Source organism: Grampus griseus (assembly GCF_964374135.1).
Source record: "Grampus griseus genome assembly, chromosome: 2".
In the NCBI taxonomy this organism is placed as follows: Eukaryota; Metazoa; Chordata; class Mammalia; order Artiodactyla; family Delphinidae; genus Grampus; species Grampus griseus.
Genome location: NC_139018.1, coordinates 126,767,660 through 126,791,476, shown reverse-complemented (window position 1 = coordinate 126,791,476; position 23,817 = coordinate 126,767,660). Strand labels below are relative to the sequence as shown.

The 23,817-nt window shown below is 34.9% G+C and overlaps 1 protein-coding gene across 8 annotated transcripts in view; it reads left to right on the top strand.

Moving 5' to 3' along the window:
- MEF2A (myocyte enhancer factor 2A) overlaps nt 1-23,817 on the top strand; it is a 173,784-nt gene that overhangs the window by 86,302 nt on the left and 63,665 nt on the right. For all 8 annotated transcript variants that reach the window (XM_082648542.1, XM_082648540.1, XM_082648536.1 and 5 more), the window contains one exon: nt 10,185-10,388. In XM_082648542.1, the coding sequence (XP_082504668.1) occupies nt 10,185-10,388 (204 nt within the window). The remainder of the gene's footprint in view (nt 1-10,184; nt 10,389-23,817) is intronic.

Sequence of the window (23,817 nt, the reverse complement as noted above, 5' to 3'; positions counted from 1 at the left end):
CCTCAACTCTCTGAGGGATCTAAGAAGAGTTGTTGATTTTTCAGTTTGTTCAGCTTTTTACTTGTTGTTAGGACAGAGTGGTGACTTCCATGAGTGTTAAGTGCTGGAGCAGAAACTCAAAGTCTCTCCTGGACTTTTAAATTCAACAATGAAATAAAGTATGTCTAAATATATATGATGTGAAAATCTTTACAGGTACTTGGGATTTAAAACATAGAAGGTCTTTTAGAGATGGTACAGTTCAACCTTCTTGAATTCAGAGAATTATATTAGTCCCAGATTTTACCCCAAATCAGGAAAGCTGGTTAGGTTAAAACCAAATGTGTCTCAGTTTATAGAGGCACTGAATTTTGTAGTCTAGCCCTTTAGTCCTATTCTTTTTCTTTATAGTTATTACAGTACTGGAGTAAAACAACAATTTAAAAATAAAATTTATGGGACTTCCCTGGTGGTCCAGTGGTTAAGAATCCGCCTTCTAATGCAGGGCACGCGGGTTTGATCCCTGGTCGGGGAACTAAGATCCCACCTGCTGCAGGGCAACTAAGCCTGCACGCTCTAGAGCGTGCATGCTACAACTAGAGAGCCGGCGTGCCACAACTAAGACCCGACGCAGCCAAATAAATAAACATTAAAAAAATTTTTTTAATAAAGATAAAATTTATGTTTATTTTGCCTGATACTGAAATAGCTTTATTAATACTGATATTTTTAAAATTTCATAATATTTAAAATAAAATGAAATTAAATGTTTAATATGTTTCAAGTAAAAAAAATTTTAAGCCTGTTGCAAAACAAAGATTCAAATTTATAGGAGGAATTCTTAGTAATTAAAGGAATGGTGGCTGCATTAATCCTGACTCTTCCAACATAATTTCTTCAAAAATAGATACAGAAAAACAAGAACAAATAAAACCTACAATCTTGGCACAACTAGAAGGCAAAGCATATCTAAATTTTACATTACCTCCAAGTAGAAAATTATTACCAAGTCACAGTGTGCTGTTTCTTGAACTTCTACTGTAAGTCTTTGAGGTGAGCAAGCATACATCAGGAAAAAGTATGTGGGAAAGGAGAAGAGGAAACCTTGTAGCTATCTTAAGATTGATTTGAAATCACTACCAAAAAGAGGAATTCTACCCTAAGTCCAAAAATTCTGAAAAATACTATTTGTAGGTCAGAAGAGACCACAGGTAAAGAAAGAACTTAAATGTATGTAGTGTTCAAGGAAGTATTATATATAGTCTTGAAAAGGTAACTATTTGAGGGAGAAGAGGGTAAAAAGGAAGGCAGAGGTACTCTTTGGAGAATGCTAGTTGAATGGAAATGAATATGTGGATATATACAAATGGATATATGTATATATCCTTCAAGACAAAAGAATATGCAAATATATATAAATATATATATATATATTTATTTATCAAAGGGCACAAAGGTCTTCTCCCCACTGCCAGTAACCCCCCCCTCAAAGCCTTCCATTAAAGGGACCATACTTAACTCCTTTAGAAGGAGAGGTGATCTTGAACTAAGAATATTTTAAACCACTCCCCACTGTTTGTTCTTTCCATAGAAATACAGTGATGCAAGCAGTATTCTCCTATATATACTATTATAAAGAAGAAAACAAAATGATATTTACTACTATTTGGGTGATAAGATTGTTCCCCCAACAATGAAAAAATGGGAAAAAATTGCTATATGACTTTCCAACCTGCAATAAATTTCCTTAAACAAGTATTTAGGAATGTTACAGACAAAAAAATCATGATTCAGAATTTTGAAATACTAAGAATGGAAGTGGATTTTTTTTTTTAAAGCATGGATGAAACAAAGTGATTGAACTCCAGAAAAAAAAAGATAAAGTCATATCAAAACAAAGACTAAATTACAAAGTGACCAAGGAATAATAGATTCAAATGAAACCTTAATAGTGATTGAAGGAAGGCAGGGAAACAACTAAATGAATGAAAATGAGATAAGTAATTTCAAAGGGTTTGAGAGAAGTGGTTGAAAAGGTAGATAGATAAAGAAGATCAAACTTATGTATAATTGCAGTCCCTGAAGAAGAAAAACAAAACCATAGAACTAATATTTAAACTATGATTAAAGTTTTCATAAATAAGAGAGAAAGTAAGATGCCAAGGATTAGGTGGACCTGCAGAGATCAACTCTGATACATATCCTACTGAAACTATTGGATTTTAAGATAAAAAAAAATCAGGGCTTCTAGGTATAAAACAACAACAAATTTATAAGTGCAGAGAATTAGACTGGCATCGAATTTTGCAAAATCGAGATAATAAAGCACAAGGCAACAGGAGAGCAGCATTTTCAAAAAATGCAGGGAAAAAAGTCTGAAGCAAAGATTTCATTTGCAGTCAAGCTGTATTCAAATACAAAGATTATAAAAGCAAGTTTTAAACACACTAGAGCTCAGGGAATTCTGTACTTATGAGCTGTTAGTGTACAATCTAGTAGAGGATAAGCTTCATACAACTGAGAGATGTCTGAGGAAATAAACAAAAAAATACATGATCAACATTTAATATACTTAACTATAGATTTTAGCCTAAAGCAACAGTGGGGGCAGGGGTGGAAGAATAATGTGTTATATATTATTTATTATATGTTACTTTATTGTGATAAAATAGAAATAAGGCAACTGAGACATGGTAAGAAAGGAGAGGGAAAGAGGAAAGTAGAATAAGCACACTGGTTATTGTTTAGGCAATAGGTGGGAGTTAAAGAATATCATTAAGATTTGACACATCAAATAGTGAAAGATTAAACATGAAAACAGGAGACCAAGGGCATTTTTAAAAGCTGTAACTACAAAGGTAACCACTAGAACAAAAATGCTAATCTTTGTTAAATTTTTTTAAAATAAAGGAGCAAAGAAAACACCTCATTTAGAGTGGGGGAAAAAAAAGGAAATATACATAATATGTATAAGCATTAAATATTTATTAAAGTATTAAAATGACAGTGAAATCTCTAAGCATTATCAGTCATATCAATAAATGTGAATGGGACTGTTTATTAAAAGAAAAAACATTTCCAGTTTAGTTCACAAGCTCCAAATATAGGCAAAAAGAGACACACCTAAAATGGAATAATCAGAAAGACTAAAAGTAAAGGTATGGGAAAAGGTATACCAGACAAATGAAAACAATGAGAAAACAGGTTATAATCCTGATACTAGATGATGTAGGATTGTAGACAGAAAAGCATTAAATGGGCAAAGAAAGATACTTTTTAGTGCTGAAAGCTGTAATTCACCTTGAAGATGTAAGAATTAGGAATAATGGTATACTAAATACTACCTTTATCAAGCAGAAACTGAAAGAGATACAAAGAAACATAAATGGAAGCAAACTAGTAATAAGATACTTAAACATAGTAGTCTTAGTATGAAATAGATCAAATGGACAAAAAATAACTGATGATCTAAACCAGATCTAAACAGCATAATCAATAAAATTGACTTTAAGTGATATGTTGAACACTACACTTAGAAAATAGAGTATATAAGGGTACAAAGAGCATTCACCAAAATTGATCATATATTACCTAACCAAAGAAACACCAGTAAATTCAATAAAGGAGAATATTACAAACATACGCCGATTACCATGTAGTAAAACCAGAAATTAATTTTGTTTAATGGTTTTTTTGAAAGCTAATTCTACATAAGAATTTCTTTTTTGAAAAGTTTGATGCCAGTCTAACAACTTCTGGGTAAAAAGGGAAATATATAACTAAAATAACATAATTTCTAAAAATAAGAAAATAGTACACATCCATATTTATGGAATATATTTAATGTAGGAATCAGAAGAAAATTCATAGCCCTAAATACTGTTTTTAATGAAAGTATAGTAAGGCTGTGAAGAAGTAGGCAGTCCTGTGCATTGCAGATGGGAATACAGATTGGTATAGCAATTTGAGGGGACGGTATTTGACGATATCTTACCAAAATTATGTATGCATTTATCTCTTGACCCAGTCCTTCAGAGTATCGATAAGAGAACTGTCTTTTGTTTCTAGATGGTAGGTTTGTTTTTCATAGTGTGGCTTAGCAATTTGAAAACTACTTAAAGTGTAATCTAAGAATGAGCAAATAAGTAAGTGTATTGTGGATAATGGGAGCTGGGTTTCTTACTGTCAGAGAAGAGAGTTAGAGCTATGGAAAGGGAGAAGCCTGTGGTAAACCCTATGACGTAGAATTGGAATTGGAAGTACCATGGATTTTAATATATTTTGATAAAAATAGAAACAGATATTGAAGTGTGTTTGTGTATGTGTGTACGTATACATATCTACTAGTTCTGTCTGTTGAGAGGGCCCAGAAACAGTGACACCCGAGTAACTTAGCCTCCATATCTTAGTTTCTAAATACAGTTCTCTACCAAAGGAATCAGAGCTTCCTGGTGAAATGGCTGATTCTAGGACTGGGGCAGGGAAAGAACAGGAAGAGCCTGGAACATTTGACTGTGCCAGGAAGTTCAAAGAATACTGGGAGCATGTCAAATGGACACAGGAAGCCGACATAGAGGATCTCTCACTGCTGAAATAAAAGACAGTTTGAACATCAGAATGAGTAAAGATACGAATGAATTATAACCCATAGAATAAAATAAGAATCCATGAGTTGTTGCTGACATAAATGAATGAATGAATGAAGGGAAAGGAAAACTCTCACAGTAAAATGCCAGTTAGTAAATGTAGATAGAAAATGTAATGGAATTAGAAAATTCCCATTTGACAACCATTATGGTAATAATTTTTCAGGCAGTATTCATCAGTGGATGCAAAAATCAGTTTGTTAAAGTTTGATGAGAAAACAGAATATTTTCATAGAGATCTTCACAATATACTTACTAATTATAGGGGGAAAATAGTAGCTTTGCTGGGGGGGAAAAACTGGCAGACACTACCTTAATCAAGCTAACAATACTATTTAGGGGATAAATAGATATGTGGATTTTCATGGGATGTATTGAGGACACATTGCTTCTAAACTATTCCTGTCCAAAATGTACAATCTGAATATAATCAGAAAGAAACAAGACAAAGCCAAATTGAGATACATACCACAATGTAAATGACCTGTATTCTGCAAAAGTGCCAAGATCCTGAAAAACAAAGACTGAGAAAGTGTTTCAAATTAAACAGGATGCAGTTAAATGCACCATATGATCCTGGATTGGATTCTGTGCTAGAAGGAGAAAAAAAAGCAAACCATTTTTTTTCCCCTATGAAGGAAATTAGTGGGAAAATTGAGAAATTTGAATAAGGTTTATATATTAGATAATAGTGCTGTATCTCCATGTTGGTTTTTTATTTTGATAATTATATTTGTCCTTGTTTTTAAGACAGTATTTAGGGGCAAAGGGACCTTATAACCTGCAGCTTAGTCCAGAGGGTTCAGAGAAAAACTTACGTGTGTTTAGAGAATGAAAATGTGGTAAAATGTTAACAGGTAATTTGGTAGAAGGATATTTGAAAGTTTTGTACTACTTTTTTTTTAAACACCTTTATTAGAGTTTGCTTTACAATGGTGTGTTAGTTACTGCTTTATAACAAAGTGAATCAGCTCTACATATACATGTATCCCCATATCTCCTCCCTTGTACTACTTTTTGAAACTTCTCTGTATGTTTGAAATTATTTCAAAATATAAAAGGATGACAAATTTATAAGAATACAAAGTTAATTTTATATTACTGTTGTTATAAATTGTTAGCAATAAACCAGAGTAAAAATAGACTTAAGCACTTATAGATAAAATAAAAAGATTTAATTTATGAAGCTTGAAAGTAAAATACTAAGATTGTAGTTTTCACTGTTATGTCTTTGGCTTCACTGTTGAAACGTAAGTGTATTTCGTGCAAATCTTTCTAGTTACTGAAAAAACTCTTTTTGATCTTACTCTAGTTGGAGTAAGCTGGAGGAATGGAGGAGAGGAGGTTGTTATAAGCTAGGTCTCCTCCACTAACTCCATCCTTCAACTCCTTCTAATAGATAACTTCAGAGAAATATTTTGTATAAGTATTTTTGGAAAGGACAACAGGGTTTGTCCTAATTTTACTGTTAGTGAACTTAAGTTTTTGTTTTAGAGAATTTTCTTCAGGCATGCTTATTAGATATTCTGAAGCAGTATTACCTGTCTCATGTCTTGTTCATATCTCACTTATTTTGAAAGTCTTTGACTAGAGTAGGAATTATTCTTGCAATAAATGCTTTCCTTTGCTGATTGTCATTTTCTCCAGTTACTAGGAGTAAGGTAAAACGTTTTCTAACTGCACCTTTGCTGAATTCAAATTTTTAATGCAGCAAGTACATCTGGGTGCATCTCAAAATATAAATGATTTTGATTTCATTGTTTTAAAATAGTGTGTTTTAATAGTGGTATTCTCATATTCACTATATTCTTACAGTGGTATAATAACTGCCAAGATTTTGAAGAACAGTAATACAATCAGTTTATAAAAATTTAAAACTTTTAAATGACAGATATGTAAACAAAGGTAATATATAATTGAGAAATTTGGAAAAGTATAAAACATGGTTAATATACCTGTACAAGGAGCTCTCAGACAAGTAATAAACAATTTATAAAATAAGAAAATGATCAAAATATGGGCAGCTTAGAAGAAGCAAATCTCAAATGGCAACAAATATAAAAAAGAGATGTTTAATCACTGCTAGTTAGGAAAATTCATATTACAGAAACGAGATTTTTATTTTGCACCTAGCAAAAGAGTAGTAACATTTATATGAAAAAATTATGAAATTATTCAAAAGAGTACCTTAGAACTATACCATTTGACTTAGAGACATATCCACAAGGTGTAGTTAAATGAGTAAAACAAAATAAAAGTGACAAGAGTTCCAGTTTTGTAAAATGCTGACAAGATCTCTCGTATGTGTATACATCTAAATGTGTATATAATTATATGGTCTTATACAAAAGTGTGGAATGAAAAATACTAAGTTGAAAATGTGTGTTAAGAGGTTTATGTTGGTGCAAGGGAAAATAGGGAGGCAAGCAAAACACATTATATTCCATAGATGCATTCATATAAAGTCATATATTTGTGTATTTATATTGTAAGGACTTGTTTAAAAGATTAAATAAAGATGAGAGATTTAGTTTTAAAAGGAGAGGGAAGGAACCATTAGAAAGATATGGTGTGAAAGTGTTCCACAGAGAGGGAAGATAGCAAAGTTCCTAAGGTGGAAAGTAGTTTCTGGTTAAGGAAAACACATGCACATGTATACACACGCACACGCCAGTGCAGCATGATGGGTGTAAGAGAGAGTGATGAGAAATAAGGTCACATAGTTTGAGGCCAGATCATTTATTCTGTTTCCTTAATGAGTTTGGTTATTACTTTCAGTGCAGTGAAAAACTCTAAACTCCTACTTACACATTTTGATTTATGTTTCAAATATATCACTCTGTCAGGTGTGTGGCAAATATACTGTGGGGTACAATAGGTAAAGCAGGAAATCTAATAAGAAGCAGCAGCATAGCACAGGGAGATCAGCTCGGTGCTTTGTGACCACCTGGGTGGGTGGGATAGGGAGGGTGGGAGGGAGGGAGACGCAAGAGGGAGGAGATATGGGAACATATGTATATGTATAACTGATTCATTTTGTTATAAAGCAGAAACTAACACATCATTGTAAAGCAATTATAATCCAATAAAGATGTAAAAAAAATAATAAGGTGATTATATAAATAATACACATGAGAGATTATGTAACTTAACCTAGGGCGATATAGTGGTGTAGATAGAAGTGGATAGATTTGGGATATGTTTTAGAGGTGGAGCTAAAACAATTTGCTGAAAGATTGGTAGGGTAGATTATTGTGATAAGAGGGATCAAGGGTAACTCTTAGATATTATTTGGTTTTGTTTGAATGGATGACGATTCCATTTGCTGAAATGAAGAAGACTGTGGAAAGAGCATATTTGTTGCTTTTAAAATCATGAGGCTGGCTGCAATTACCTAGCAAGGACTGTGGGGGTAAAGAGGAGAAGGGAGCCCAAGTCTAAAGCTCACAGGCACTTCAGTGGGTAGAGGCTGAGCAGAGGAAGAGGATATAACTCTAAAAGCTGAGAGGAAGCAGTCACTGAAGTAGGAGGAACACCAGGGCAGTGTTGTGCCGTAAACAACTGGAAAAGAAAATGTTTGAAGAGTGAGAATATGGTCAGCTTTGTCAAACGAGATGTATAGTAAGGTAAGAAAAAAAATGACTATTGACTTTAATCACATAAGTTGAAGGTCACTGTAATGATATTGACAAGTCTTAGTGGAATCTGGGGACTGGATGTCTGATTGCAGTAAGGTTGAGGAGAGAATAGGTGATGAGAAGTTAGAGCCACCAACTATAGACGTTTCTTTCAAACATTTTTACTCTGAAGTAGAGCAGAAAGAGGGGTGAAGAGAAGGGGTGGTAACTGAAGGGGCAGCGTGGAGTCAAAGGAGATGCTAGAGCATGTTTCTAAGCTTGTGGTCTTTGATAGGAGGGAAACCATGATGAGGGAAGAGAGTGTAGCATATGGAAAGGAATAGGAACAAAGATGTCAATAATGACAGCAGAGAAGGGAGAGTGTGGAAAAGTACAGATGAAACAATTGAATTGATAGATTTGGTGATGGGAAGTGAGAAGTGAGATGGGAAGTGAGCTGCTGATTTCTGTTTTCTCAATGGTTTGAGGCAAGGTTATCAGTGGAGAGTTGATTTGAGGGAGAGAAGGTAGGAAGTATCTGACCTGGAGAATGGGATAATGGGACAAATAAGCCAAGTTACAATGTCAAGCAATGTTAAGTGTTAGTTGAGATTTATGGTCATCAGTTCAGAAACACAAGGGGGATGTGGGTGTGAGTGTGCACGCACACTTATTATTCCCAGTAATTGTCAGCTACTTGCATAAAGATAAAAGGATAATTGGGTAAATGTATGGGGGGTCAATACTTGGTTGGGGCTGTGCTAAGCAAGTATGTTAATGAGAGAAGAGTAGAAGTGAAAAATAGTGATGGCCCATGGAATCTAAAGAGAGAAGAAAGGGCATGAGAATATGTAGATAGTAACAAAGTGGTGAGGTAAATGGATTGGAGGACTTGATGAAGGTTAAAGAATTTCTGGAGAGATAATACAAAATAGGAGAGTTGCATAGAAGGCAAAGTGGAATGCGTGAAATTGAGATTTTGGAGGTGATGTGATTATTGTTTATGGCAGAGTTAAGGTATGGCAGTAGGAGTGCTTGACATGTGGTGGTGGTTGATCATTTTGGAGGTTGGGAGATAAAGGAACTGAGAGGCTAAGGTATTTGCACTAATTTTTTACACAGATGCTGAAGTCACCAGAGATAAGAGCAGGATTAGAATGAGAAGTAGTTATGTGATACTTATCAGTGCATGAGGGAGAGGGAGAGTGACCAGGGGTCACCACAAAGAGTTTTGGGGTGGTATAAATTTCATGGCTTGAGCTTCAGGATATCTGGGGTTTTTAGAGAAGAAGGAAAATTGAGGAGAGAATGGGGAGCAAAAAGGACATATCTTCCAGACCCTTGAGTACAGGAGATGTAGTATTTAAAAACAAACTAATTAGTCTCTATTTGAGAGGGCTTCAGGTGACATGTTTCAGTTAGAGAAAGAAATATTCAAAGAAGAATTTGAGGACATTGGGGAATTTGCTGATCTAGACTGAATTTCAGTGGGTGCAGTAGAAGAGCTTGGGAAGGAGGAGAAGTATAAATTAGATTAGTGGATGTACTTTGTTGTTTAGGGATTAAAGTCTGAGTAATGAATGGATTACTTGAGGTGGGACTTGGTTTTCTAATGCCATTTTAACCTGGATGATAAGGGGCCACTGATCAACTGTTTCCTTCTCTGGTTCTTTGCCCACTGCAGCAGAGTGGCAACCAAGGATAAAGGAAGCCTCCTCAGGAGACTGCTCTATTAGAGCCCTTGGAGGTACAGGATATATGTAGGATTGTAGGCCTTTGGCAAATTGGGGAAGAAGACTCACGTGGAGTATGAAGCTAGGAACCTTTTTCAGCTTTGAAATCAGACTCAGTGTTAAAAGAGACCTCATCTTCAGGTAGCCTGTATTCAAGTACTACTAATAACTTGTAATAAAAATATACTTTTTTTTTTTGGATTGTCTAGGTCACTTTTACAAAGAGAAAGTTTGGATTAATGAAGAAAGCCTATGAACTTAGTGTGCTCTGTGACTGTGAAATAGCACTCATCATTTTCAACAGCTCTAACAAACTGTTTCAGTATGCCAGCACTGATATGGACAAAGTTCTTCTCAAGTATACAGAATATAATGAACCTCATGAAAGCAGAACCAACTCGGATATTGTTGAGGTAACATATATCTAGTAATGCCTGAATTGTAGATAATAATTAAATCTTGATTTAATAACTTTAACTGTCAGGTTGCTTTTTATATTCAAAATATAAATCGGTTATAGATATAGCTTTTCTCTGAATTGTTTCTTAGAAGGGTCTAATTATTGCTATATGATGACCCATTTATGTTATAAGCATATCCTAATCATTGAGAAAAAATAAACTAGGCTGTTGTACTATATACATCAGTATAATCTAACATTTCATCTATGATTATTTATTTTGTATGACTTTTTAAATTAATATTATAAGAAACTATCACTTTAGACAGTATGAAGTTATAGTTTTAACATGTCTTAATTATTTCGTTACCTCAGTGACTACCCACAACTTTAAACACTAATGAAATGGAAGAGAATGATGTAAATATTATTTCTATTTTGTTAATAGTACTTTGGTTGTGGGGGGAGGATTGCCTCATTATTTTTTTTAATCTGTTGCCCTTTGGTATCTCTCATAGTTCTACCAACCTAATTAAGTGAAAATAAGAGAAGGAGTTTTATAGAATGATTTCAGTCTATTCAGAAAGTGTTTTAAGACAAAACCTTCAAAAAGGAGAACCAATATACTTTCCCCTTCAACTATTTTCTGTTGCAAAAATCTTATAAAAGATAACTTTCTATGTATATTTCTAATATTTTAAATTAGCATTCTTATTTACTTTTATCTTTTTTGTTTATATTTCGAGGTTTTATTTTTGTTTGAAATGGATTTTTTTTTTCGCTGCTTGAAAAGACATAATGTTTACTTAGTTTTGTAATATTAGAAAACTGTTTCAATAAATTAGAGATTTCCTTGCTTAAAGTACTGAAATCATGGGAAATGATTCAGAACTAGCCATAAAAGAAGAAGTCCAAATTTAGATTTTATTTGAGAAATTGAAATTAAGATAGAGAAATATACTTTATTGTATAGGAATCTGATTTATTTGCCTCCACAGATTATGTTATAGTTCTGAAAATGCATTTTAAATTTCCCCTATATTTTTCTACCTTAACCATTCCTTTTTGGACAGTAATTGATTGATTGTTACTGCAAAAAAAAATTCTGCTACTTTTATTAGAAAAATACTTAATTTTTAGCAATTAATTGTTTGAAATGAAAAGTAAAAGTGTGGTATAATTAGAGCTACAATTCTTCTGTTGCTTGATTTTCCCACCATTTTATTTGACTGGCTCACTCCAGTGTTTATGAAGCTTTTGACCTTGCTTTTGTTGATCACTTCAATTAAATTACATGGTTACATCTTTAGCCAAACTCCTTAGCACAGTTGTGTTTTAATCAATTGTAAGTTATTTTATATCATTTAGCTTTTATGGTATATCTTATCACTTATGTGCCATATAAACTGCTTAGTAGACTCCCGGTTATGTATCATAATGCATTTTGAATCGTAATTTTGTAACTTAGGGGATCTTGGTTTGGGTGAGCTTCATAAAGAGACTTTGTAACGGGCTTTCCTTGAAATAGAAGGTATCCCTGGTGTTTAGTTTAAAATGACATTTTAAAAACCTCTGTGTCTTATCAAAAGCTCCACTGCCTTAAGTCAAACAAAAAAATAGAGTTGACTTTAATAGTGTCAACAAATAGATATTGAAGCTAGTTTCATTATAGAAGGCAATCACCTCCTTAACCCTAACTACTCTGCTCTTTCATTGCAGCAGTTGTTGTTCTTGGCCCCCGGAAGTTGAGGGTACTTCGCACAGCCTAAAGTTTACTTCCTTAGAGAATATGAAGAATATAGTGTGATTTAATCCTCACAGAATTTTCAGACTACCTCAGTCTTCATCTCTGTTGTGGTCAGCAGTCAAAGTGTAAGAGAGTAAATCCCAAACATTTTTTAGCACTCTCCTATATTATAGTTTGCTTTAGTATGAAGCAAATTGCCATCAATTGCCATTTTGATGTTTTATTTTTTTAATTGAATTTCTTAGATATAAATGGACATGAACCTTACCAGTAGCTCTTTTTGAAGTTCTGAATTATATAAATATAAGACACATTATGTAAATACAAGACAGAAAATATTGGATTATAAGGGATTTAATTTGTTGTGGTAGGATAAAATTATAAGGCTTAATTCACCTTTCTTGTATGTTAATGTCTTACTGAGTTAATCTTCATTATAAGACAGTAGTGGTTACCCTTGTAAGATGGTCTTTATTCCACATGTAAAGGTGATGCAACTACATCCTCACTAGTAGTGCATACATACCTGAGTTCTTTTTATCAGTTGTGGTGATGACTTTATGCTAATGCAGCTACCAAGATTGTTGTGAACCAAACTAAATTAACAGGATAAGAGTAATGACAAATGCTTGTATAAAGCTTCCTATGGGCCACTTTCTAAGTGCTTTACAAATATCTTATTTAAGGATATTTTTAGAATATCATTTTAAGTATTTTTTCCTTTTACATATAGTTTCCTTTCAAACCGTTGTAGTAATTGGAAGCAAACTTGTTGACGTGCATTTGTTCATTTGACAAAAATATTTGAGGAACTTCTGCATGCCAGGGACTCTGCAAAGTGATATTATTTAGAGATTTCTAATTCAAGCCATGAGACTTCTTTTTTTCTCCTACCTACAGTTTTGTAAAACATTGAGATACACTTTTACCAATGGAAGATTTTATATTAAACTTCTAACAAATTGGTTCCGGACTCTTGAGCCATCTCATGATGTACTCATTCGCTGAGTACATCAACAATAAATGGAGGCATGAACAACTATAAGTGATCTACTTTAGAGTGTTTCCTTATGCAATATGACCAACAGTGAAACTAACTGAAAATTTTGTGAACAACTTTCATAAGGCCTCTAACCTGAATTCACCCATTTCCTGTTGCATATATGTTAGTCTTTAAAATTGGCAGGATTTTGCTTTCCCCCAGAACTAAAATATTCTTTGACATAATCTTACATATATTAAAATGGAGTCTTCTGTAGATGTACCAATATTTCTATTCTGCTGGATCCTACACACGGCCCTTTTGGGATGTACTGTGGAGAGAAGAGGGATGGGTGCCCTGTATTGTTAACCACATCTGCATAGTCCATGGCATAAGGATGCACATGTTTTTGCCTGTGGAATTAGATCTAATATGTTTTCTGGGAGCACTATAGAATAAATATAATATAGTAAAAGTAAAAGTAGTTGGTATTTGAATATTGTGACGATAAACAGAGGAATACATGATGCTCACATTGATCTACAGGTATTTTTAACCACAGGTATTAGAAACACGTCTACAGAGTGGTGTTTTCTATCTTTGCTTTTCCTTGTTTCATATTATTTATATTTTAAAACTAGTCTCTTAAAATTTTAATCAGTTTTAACATTTTAATTGTAGTTGATAAGAATTTTTTCTGTATAGCTTTGTTTTTTTTTAATCAACAGCATTTACATATTTTAAATTGCATTTAGGTATTTTAAATCAAGGTCTGCAATGTCTTGGATGTATATATCTCCTGTGTTGAGAAAGCTAAATACATGAAAATGGAAATTTACACATTGGTAAATTAGGAGATTGTCATTGGGGTAAACTTTGTAAGAGACTTCATAACTGGATTTCTTTGAAAGGGGAGTATCACTGCTGCAGTTAAAATGACATTTTATTTGAAAATGTTTGTGTACTGCTTTTCAGGAATATATTCCTTTCAAAAAATGAGGTTTACTACTTTATTCCCTAAAGTTCATTAGGAAACATCAAAGATATACATTGTATCTTTTTATGTTGGTAAGCATTGACACAAAGAAAGGTGGCTGATTTTTGTTTGCTTCTACAAAAGGTAGTAATTTAATTGAAATGTACAAAGAAAATGTTATAACCCCCAAATCTTCTTTTCAGTAAATTGATTTAAAAACTTGTGAACTGTATTATGCAATTTTATAAGAACATTAGATATGTCCTAGAGTATTAGAAACTAGAAATGAAAATCACCAATCTAATTAGTTGCCATTATTCATTCACTTTGAATTTATACTGAATAGAAGCCTAGAACCAATACAAGGGTTCTGCATCAAAATAAAAATTATGCTAAAGGCATGAAGTGAGGACGTTAGCAGCCGCTACACAATAAATGCCTGAGATTACTTTTGTATCTACTTTTCTTTCACTTTGCAATAATATTTGAAATATTAAATACATCTGCTCATAATATATTTAAAATAGCATTATATATTTAAAATAGTGACTTGGTGGCATTGGACATTCAGTAAATAGCTTGTGTGGTGATTCAGATCATTGTGCTGTCATTTAAGGATGTAAATACAGGGGCCATGGCCAGTTATATCTCTTATTAATATCTTGTGAACTGTTCCCAAATAGAGGTATTTTCTTCACCACAGGAGTACTACAGTACTTAAATTATTATTATTTTTTCACTTGCATTATCTCATTTGATCTTCATATCCAAGGTAAGCTTTTTCAGAAGCAGAAATTGAGACTAGGGTTTGACTTGCCCAGAGTCATGTAGCAATTTAGTGGGAAAACTGGGATTAGAACCTTGGTCTTTAACATTACCCCCTCCCTTTGTTCCCCAGTTTACCGAATCCATTGGAGCTCTGGGACATTTCACCATAAATAGATAAGATTTTATACATATACCAGTAATGTATAACATATAGTAAACATGAATAAGTTTTCCTCAATAATGAACAGAAAATTAGTGAAGTAATTGCAACAAGAATAATATACAACATTTATCAAGTACTTATTATGACCTGGTACTCTTCCCAGGGCTTTTATTTATATTATCTTATTATCTTATTATATTATTGAATCCCTCTAATTATCCCCATTTTGTAGTTGAGGAAATTGAGGCACAGTGATAAATGAAGTAAGATGATGATAATTTGTGTTCTAAAGGAAGAGAAAATCTGCTTTTTTGAGTCTTAATAGTTCTTCCCTGCTTTCAGATTACAAAGGAATTTGGAAATAATATCTCAAAGGAAGATAGAGAATCAATATAAGATGCATCTATCAATTACTAAATAAAAACAGCTGGTAGTAAAAGTGATCATGCCAGGAGTACATTATTTAAAATCAATAGTTCTCAAAGTGTGGTGCCTTGAGCAGCAGCATCAGGATCACCAGAGCACTTGTTAGAAATCTAAGTTCTTGGGCCCCACCTCAGACCTACTGAATCAGAAACTTTTGAGATGAGGCCTAAGCAATCTTGTATTAACTTGAAGTAACTTGTCCCAAGTGCAGTGAGACTAAAAGCTTCAAGTTAGCATGCAATGTCTTGGCAGTGGTTATCCAGCTTTTAAAATATTTTTATCCCTAAGACTATCCTCTGAAATAATTTCAAGCAGTGAGCAAGCACAAATTGCAACTTTTAAGACCTTCTAAAGAGCAATTCAAAGTAGTATGCTGATTTGGTGTGAATTGCAAACTAGGGAACACATTTTTAATGGGTGACCTTTCGATTCAATTCTTCATGGGTTATACGTGCTTCTTTGAGTGTATTTAGGGGGTCTGGTGGGGATGGGTGGGGAGATGGACTCCAGTTCCTCAGCTGAGCAAAAAAGAAAGAAATGACTTTTGTCTCCTGAGATCATCTAGTTACAGAATTTGGAGGCATGATTATGTTTAGGTTTTCTGACAGGATTATTATGTCCTCACAGAGCCTTCTTGAGCCAATCAGTTTTTTTCTCCCCATGTTACAGATGAGGAATGGAACAGACAGGGAGTGTTTAAGAGGCTTGCCTAATGTTTTACAGGGCTGCAGTGGAGCGGCAGGGAAAGGGAAAAAATAATGAAACATCTGAAGACAAGACAAAGCTTTCCTCCACCTCCAGCCCCCTGTCCTGCTCTTTTATTCCTAACAGAGCCTGAAGCAGCAGGATGGTGATTCACAGGGTGAGGCACGAAATCCTCATGGCCCTCCTCCTCTTCCCACATGTCCTGCACCATCACCTCACACAGCAATCACCGTAGCTCTTACAATTTCAGTTTTACTCTTTTCATTTTGCTATGTATTTGAATATTATTATTTATCATACAATTATTGGTTTTCATTTATGTGCTTTTTATAAGGAACTATGCATCTCTACGTGTGATTTTTATTTTCTTGAGGTCAGGTTTTTCTCCATCAGAGACTGATGTTGCTGATATATAAACAGGAGTTCATGGGTGAAAAGGGTGATATATATATATATATATATATCACTTCATAATATGGCTCACATTTCTGTAATGCATTTCTTGTGATTATTGATGAATACTTTTGTATCCTTTTTATGTCCCTATGTGTCATGGATTGAATGTTTTAGTACTTAGGATGAGATAAATTGTTCTTTTTTTCTCAGGAAGTTCTTTGATACATTGACCAAATTTTTGACCAGTGAGAAAAGGAGGGTACAGAGGATTGGGAGAATGGTCAGAGAAAACTTCCTCTAGAGGTGACACCATCACCTGAGTCCTTTAAAGGATAGGGTTGGAGAGAGAAAAGGGGTTAGAAGAAAGGTGTTATAGGTCAGGGGGGACAGCTTATGTGGAAAGTAGGAAATGAGGTATAGCATACTTATTTTATGGAATTAAAATCAGCTATGAATAGCTGTAGTGTAGTGTGAAGAGTGGAAATAGCTAAAACCTGAGAAGTAAACCAGATTCCGAAGAGACGTATAATACCTTTGACTTTCTCCTGAAGGTTTGGGTGCCTACTGAAAGAGCCTAATAGAATACCTGCCTGCGGTTTTACTGACTCTCTTGCACTTCCCAAGCTGTAAATTCTGTTAGAATTGCATTGTAATTTTTTTGACAGGGGCTGAAGAGAAGTGAAGAGAAAAGGGTAAAAGTATTGAATGTAATGCATTATTTCTTCATTTTTTAATTTATTGAACTGATATTTATCATATATATGAGGCATTGTACTGGACACGGGGAATATGGTGGTAACTGGCCATATTTCTTCTGTTTTTCTAACAGGATTATGTGTGGCTATTTTATTATCTTGCTTCAGAAGTCCCTTTGTTGGATACACTTCAGTATGGATTCAAGGCACTTAGAATCCAAAGATTTTGATGTTTACCACCAAATATTAACCATTCAGCATATAAATATTATATTAGTATTAGAGCTGGAAGCTCATTTAGAGCAAAAGCTGTAGAGTACTCACTGTATTTAACAATGTTATGGGTATGCCTGAAAAGTGAGATATATCTATAGTCTAAGTTGTATTTCAGTTCTCTTATATAAAGGTAGCTAAGGCAGACATGCAGTATACATGCAGTATGCATATATGTGCAGTATGCATATAGAAAAATATAAACCAATATTCATATCATACACAAAATTTCTGTGGAATAGAGAGTTTGCATAGGGGAATAATAAAGGTAAGGAAGAAACAGATTGGGTATAGTTGATGGAATGCCTTGAATACCAGGCTGTAACATTTGATATTTGTCCTATGGGCATTGGGCAGCTGTTAGAAGTGTTTAAAAGTTTAGGCAGTCAAATAGTTGTTGTAAGAATACTCATCTGGCAGCAGATAATTAACATTTTAAAAGAAGTTTATAGTTTTAAAAATAGACTGTTACCTCACCTCTTAATTATGGTAGCTTTTTAGTAATGTTGCGATTTGTATGATGATGAATGCTATTCCAGTTGGTTTGAATGGGGAAGAGGGATTAAAGTGGGGATTTAGGCTGTGTTCTAAAGTGTGTAATGTATTCACACATGACACTTTTTCTTAATTGAGCTATAAAAATTTTGAGTACACCGTTTGTAGAAAAGGAAATGTTTAGAATTTGACCATAATGTGAATATGGTCAAATATTATTTTATAAATAATCTGTACAATGTGATCTCCTTTAATACAGCAATTTAAAGTATTTGTACTTAAAATCACTTCATTATTATTATGCAAAAATGACAGAATGACCAAAATTATTGTGAAAAGGAGTTTGTGTTATGAAGAGGTTTGGAAACCTTGATCTGGTTCTGTACTTTATTTATTTTTTTGCGGTACACGGGCCTCTCACTGTTGTGGCCTCTCCCGTTGCGGGGCACAGGCTCTGGATGCGCAGGCTCAGCGGCCATGGCTCACGGGCCTAGCCGCTCCGCGGCATGTGGGATCTCCCCAGACCGGGGCACCGAACCCGTGTCCCCTGCATTGGCAGGCGGACTCTCAACCACTGCACCACCAGGGAAGCCCAGTTCTGTACTTTATTTAATTGATAAGGAAGCTGGGGTCCAAACAAAGTAAAGAACTTGTCCAAGATCATACCAGTACATAATGACAAAACCAAGACTTAAATAATGTTCTCTTGAAAGTCTTGGGTCTATCTCAGTGGTCCCCAACCTTTTTGGCACCAGGGACCAGTTCTGTGGAAGACAGTTTTTCCACGGGGGCGGGCGTGGGGGATGGTTCAGGCGGTAATGCAAGCAATAGGGAGCAGCAGATGAAGCTTCACTCCCTAGTCTGCTGCTTACCTCCTGCTGTGCAGCCTGGTTCCTAACAGGCTGTGGACTGGGTTGGGGAACGCTGGATCTCTTTGAAAGACTGTAGATCCTTTAACGCAAAGACTTTGAGAAACAGCATTAGTATTCTTCCTGGTGGATTCCCACAGATCCAACACATGGCTTAATAGTGACCTATAAAACTGAACTAAAAGCAGTGTTGCTCACTTCAGTGTTAATTCATTTATCATACTCTTAAAAATCCATCAAACGTTACCCAAAGCTAATAAGGACAAAAACATAAAGTATCTTTAAGTGGAAATAAAGCTCAAGAATGAACAGGATGTGATTTCCTTTGCTCTGTAACACTGGAAACGATGCCTTTGTTTCAGTATCTCTCCATCTTCCACATCTCCTCCCAGTATATATAACTTCCAGCTTTCAGACAGGTAAACAGACTTTAAAAGAAAAAAGTACAAGTGCTTCCGGTGTAGTGCAGTTTATGCATTCCTGAAAATTTTTACAGACTGCAAAACCTATGCAACTTTGTGTTCTGAGCACCAACATAAACTAAAACTAATTAGTAATTGAGAAGATAGTTTGAACTGCTCAGTGAGGCACCTTAGTGAAGCTAGTGATGACAAGAGTTGGTATGATAAATTCACCAAATTAATTACTTGAATGGAAATGCTGGCAGCACTTTAATTAGGATGGAGATAGTGAGTTTTAGGACAGTACAGATGGCAATGTAGCAATGAGCCATGGGGGGAAGGGGGGGTTAACATTAAAGTGGGCATGGGAACCTGCAACAAGGCTGGGAGTACTCCTCTGAAGCCCTCGTTTAAAATTTTCTTATAATACAGATAGATGTTCCTGCTGTCAGGAGGACATTCTCCTTTCCTCCTGAAGGTTGTGATGCTGTTCCCTCTTTCCTGGCTCCCCTTTCCTAGGAAAAATCACCAATGAACCAAAGTGACTTCTTTATTATACTGACATCATTCTCTGTTTATCAGTTTCATATGAGCTAATTTGCATTCCAAAACATGTTTTATAGTAGAGCAGATTACTGTTTAATCATAGAAGGGTTTTTTCTTCCCTCCCTCCCTCCCTCCCTTCCTTCCTTCCTTCCTTCCTTCCTCCCTCCCTCCCTCCCTCCCTCCTTCGTTCCTTCCCTCCCTCCCTCCCTTCCTTCTCCCTCCCTCCCTCCCTCCCTTCCTTCTCCCTCCCTCCCTCCCTCCCTTCCGAGATAGTGTTCATCAGCTTATGTTCATCTGAATAAACAGCTGCTATGTAAAAGAAAATTATTCAGAGATGGGAAGTTGTATTATCTTTCTAGTTTCCTTTGCAATATAAAGAAGGTTTTCATAGATTTTATCGGCTTTTGTTTCATATAGTTCGGTTCATTTTTTCTTAACATCTTTATTGGAGTATAATTGCTTTACAATGTTATGTTAGTTTCTGCTGTATAACAAGGTGAATCAGCTGTATGCATACGTATATCCCGTCCCTCTTGCGTCTCCCTTCCACCCTCCTTATCCCACCCCTCTAAGTGGTCCCAAAGCACCGAGCTGATCTCCCTGTGCTATGCAGTTGCTTCCCGCTAGCTATCTATTTTACATTTGGTAGTGTATATATATCAATGTTACTCTCTCACTTTGTCCCAGCTTACCCTTCCCCCTCTCCGTGTCCTCAAGTCCATTCTCTATGTCTGTGTCTTTATTCCTCTCCTGCCCCTAGATTCATCAGAACCATTATTTTTTACATTCCATATATCTGTGTTAGCATACAGTATCTGTTTTTCTCTTTCTGACTTAACTCTGTATGACAGACTCTAGGTCCATCCACCTCACTACAAATAACTCAATTTCGTTTCTTTTTATGGCTTATATTCCATTGTATAGATGTGCCACATCTTCTTTATCCATTCATCTGTCGATGGACAGTTAGGTTGCTTCCATGTCCTGGCTGTTGTAAATAGTGCTGCAGTGAACATTGTGGTACATGACCCTTTTTGAATTACAGTTTTCTCAGGGTATATGCCCAGTTGATAATCTTAATATACCTGGATGTAGGACTCAATAAGTACAAATTCCAATGTGATGATTATTCATAATGATAGTAATAAACATTTCCAAAGTTTTTAGTAAGCTGCATGAAGTACTTTCACACTACTTGGTATTTTTATAAATCATTGCCTCAGGTATCTTTCATTATGTGAAATTGAATGCTCAATGAGGCAACTTTGTGTTGCTACCACAGTGGGTATTATAGACATACTTGAGATTAACATTAACATTTTTTGTTCTTTTTATTGAGATATTCACAGACCATAAAATTCACCATTTTAAATTATACAGTTAGTGATTTTTAGAACATTCACAAGTTTGTACAACCATGAATGCTAATTCCAGAATATTTTCATCAATCCAAAAAGAAACTTGGTATCCATTCATTTCCCAGTTCCCCTTCCCCCTCCTCCCCCATGGTGGCAGCCAGTAATCTACTTCTTGTATCTATGGATTTGCCTGTTCTGGATATTTCATATAAATGGAATTATTTAATATGTGGTCTTTTGTAACTGGTTTCTTTGATTTAGCATAATGTTTTCAAGGTTCATTCATATTGTGGCATGCATTAGTACTTCATTCCATGGTTAAATAATATTTCATTGTATAGATATACCACATTTTGCTTATCCATTCATCAGTTAGGAACATTGGGTTGTTTCACTTCTTGAGTGTTGTGAAAATGTTACTGTGAAACTTGTGTACAAGTTTTTGTATGGACATATTTTCATTTCTCTTGGGTATCTCACCATGAGTGGAATTTGCTGGTAGCTCTTTGTTTCTTTTGGGGGAAGTTGACGGTGGAACTCTGGAAAATGTAGAATTCTTTTCAACATTTAACTTTAAAAAAACAAAAAAAAAATCAAAAAACAACTTTACGGGTGTCATTAAAAAATACTTGGCTCATCTTTTCCTAAAAATGTTGACTTTTTAAATTTCAGTAACGTTGGACCAGGTTATCTGGACCAATTCTTCAACTGAAGACAACTAAAAACGCTTGATGAGTTGTACAAAAACTTTGTTTTAGCATCAAAGAACTGTTAAGGAATATGCCAGGCCAAAATCTAAGAAAATGTTAGAACCTAAAAGGTAAAGAAGTGTTTAAAGCTCTGGCTACCCTGAATCATTTGCCCATTTGGATAAAACAGTTAAAAAACTAAGCTTCAGGTTTCGGTGGATTCAGAGGCAAGAGGACACTTATTACTTCTAGGTTTCTGAGTCTAATTGATTGCTTCTAATTGATTGCTTGGACATCAAGCTGGGACCTCAGGAAGAGGGAAGCTCACTGCCTTTTCCCTACTTGCAAAGGACTGCCAGGAGAATTCTTTTGTGCTGACCAGATAGGGCAAAGAGGAGAAAAAGAAAAGAAAGAAGGAGAACCTATCTCTGAGAGGTTGTAAAATAAGTTACCAGCATTGTGCAGAATCACAAACCAAAGGAATATAACACAAGAAGTCTGAGAAAAGTAGTACCCCAGTTACCTCGATGAAGCAAATATATATCCTTTTTGAATAAACGCACCTTATTGTAGGTATCAAAAATCTTCAAGTAACCTTTCAAGGCCATTGAGCATCTGTCATACAGAGATGACCAAACATAAAAGAAAACAAGGCACAATAAGCAAGATGCAGCAAGAAATAGCAGAAACTGATACCTAAGTATTTCAGATACTGCTATTATTATACATAGATTATAAGCAATTTCACTTACTATGTTTTAATTTTTTAAAAGCTTGCAAATGTCTGTATGAAACAAGAAATTATAAAACAAGTGATATAGCAGACTTGAAAAGAATGAAATACTTCTGGAAATGAAAAAAATATAATGGCCAAAATTAGAATCTTAGTAGACATTGCAAGTATATTTGACATAGCTGAACAGGAAATTTGTGAACTGAAAGAAGAAATTATCTATAATGCAACACAAAGAGATGAAAAGGTGGAAAATACCAAGAGGTTGAGAGAAAAGGAGGATTGTTTAGAAATTCTAGCCTAAATTTAACTGGCATTCCTGGAGGAAAGAGAATGGGGCAGAGGCAATATTTGAAAAGATAATGACAGAATTTTCCAGGATTAATGAGAGTCTATAGTTCTCAGATTTAAGAAGCCCAACAAATCCCAGGCAGAGTTAAAAACCTTTTAATCTCTACATAGACATATTACAATGAAACTGCAGAAAACAAATGATAGAGAAAAATTTAAACACATTATCTTCAAAGGAGTGCTGACTGATTCTAAACAACAGCAAATGAAACCTGTAGTCAGTGAAATGATATCCTAAATGTGCTGGGGAAAAAGGAGTTGGAATCCAAGTTAGAATTCTATATCCATAAAAAATATCTTCAAAAATGAGGGCAAAACACCAGTGTATCAGCTTTGCAACTAAACCACCTCAGAGTTTTGAAGAAAGGGTCAAAACCAAGTCAAGCCAGACTGCGGTGGTAAGAAAGCAGTCTTCATGCGAAGATCATATGACCTCTACAAGCTTCACGTGGACAGTGACCCATGTTTGTTTTTGTTCTTTTTTAACCTCTTTATTGGAATATAATTGTTTTACAATGCTGTGTTAGTTTTTGCTCTATAACGAAATGAATCAGCTATATGTATGCATATATCCCCATATCCCCTCCCTCTTGTGCCTCCCGCCTAATCTCCCTATCCCACCCCTCTAGGTGGTCACAAAGCACGGAGCTGACATCCCTGTGCCATGCAGCTGCTTCCCATAGCTATCTGTTTTACATTTGGTAGTGTATATATGTCAGTGCTACTCTCTCACTTCATCCCAGCTTACCCTTACCCCTCCACGTGTCCTCAGGTCCATTCACTACGTCTGCATCTTTATTCCTCCCCTGCCCCTAGATTCATCAGAACCATTTTTTTTTAGATTCCATATTTATGTGTTAGCATATGGT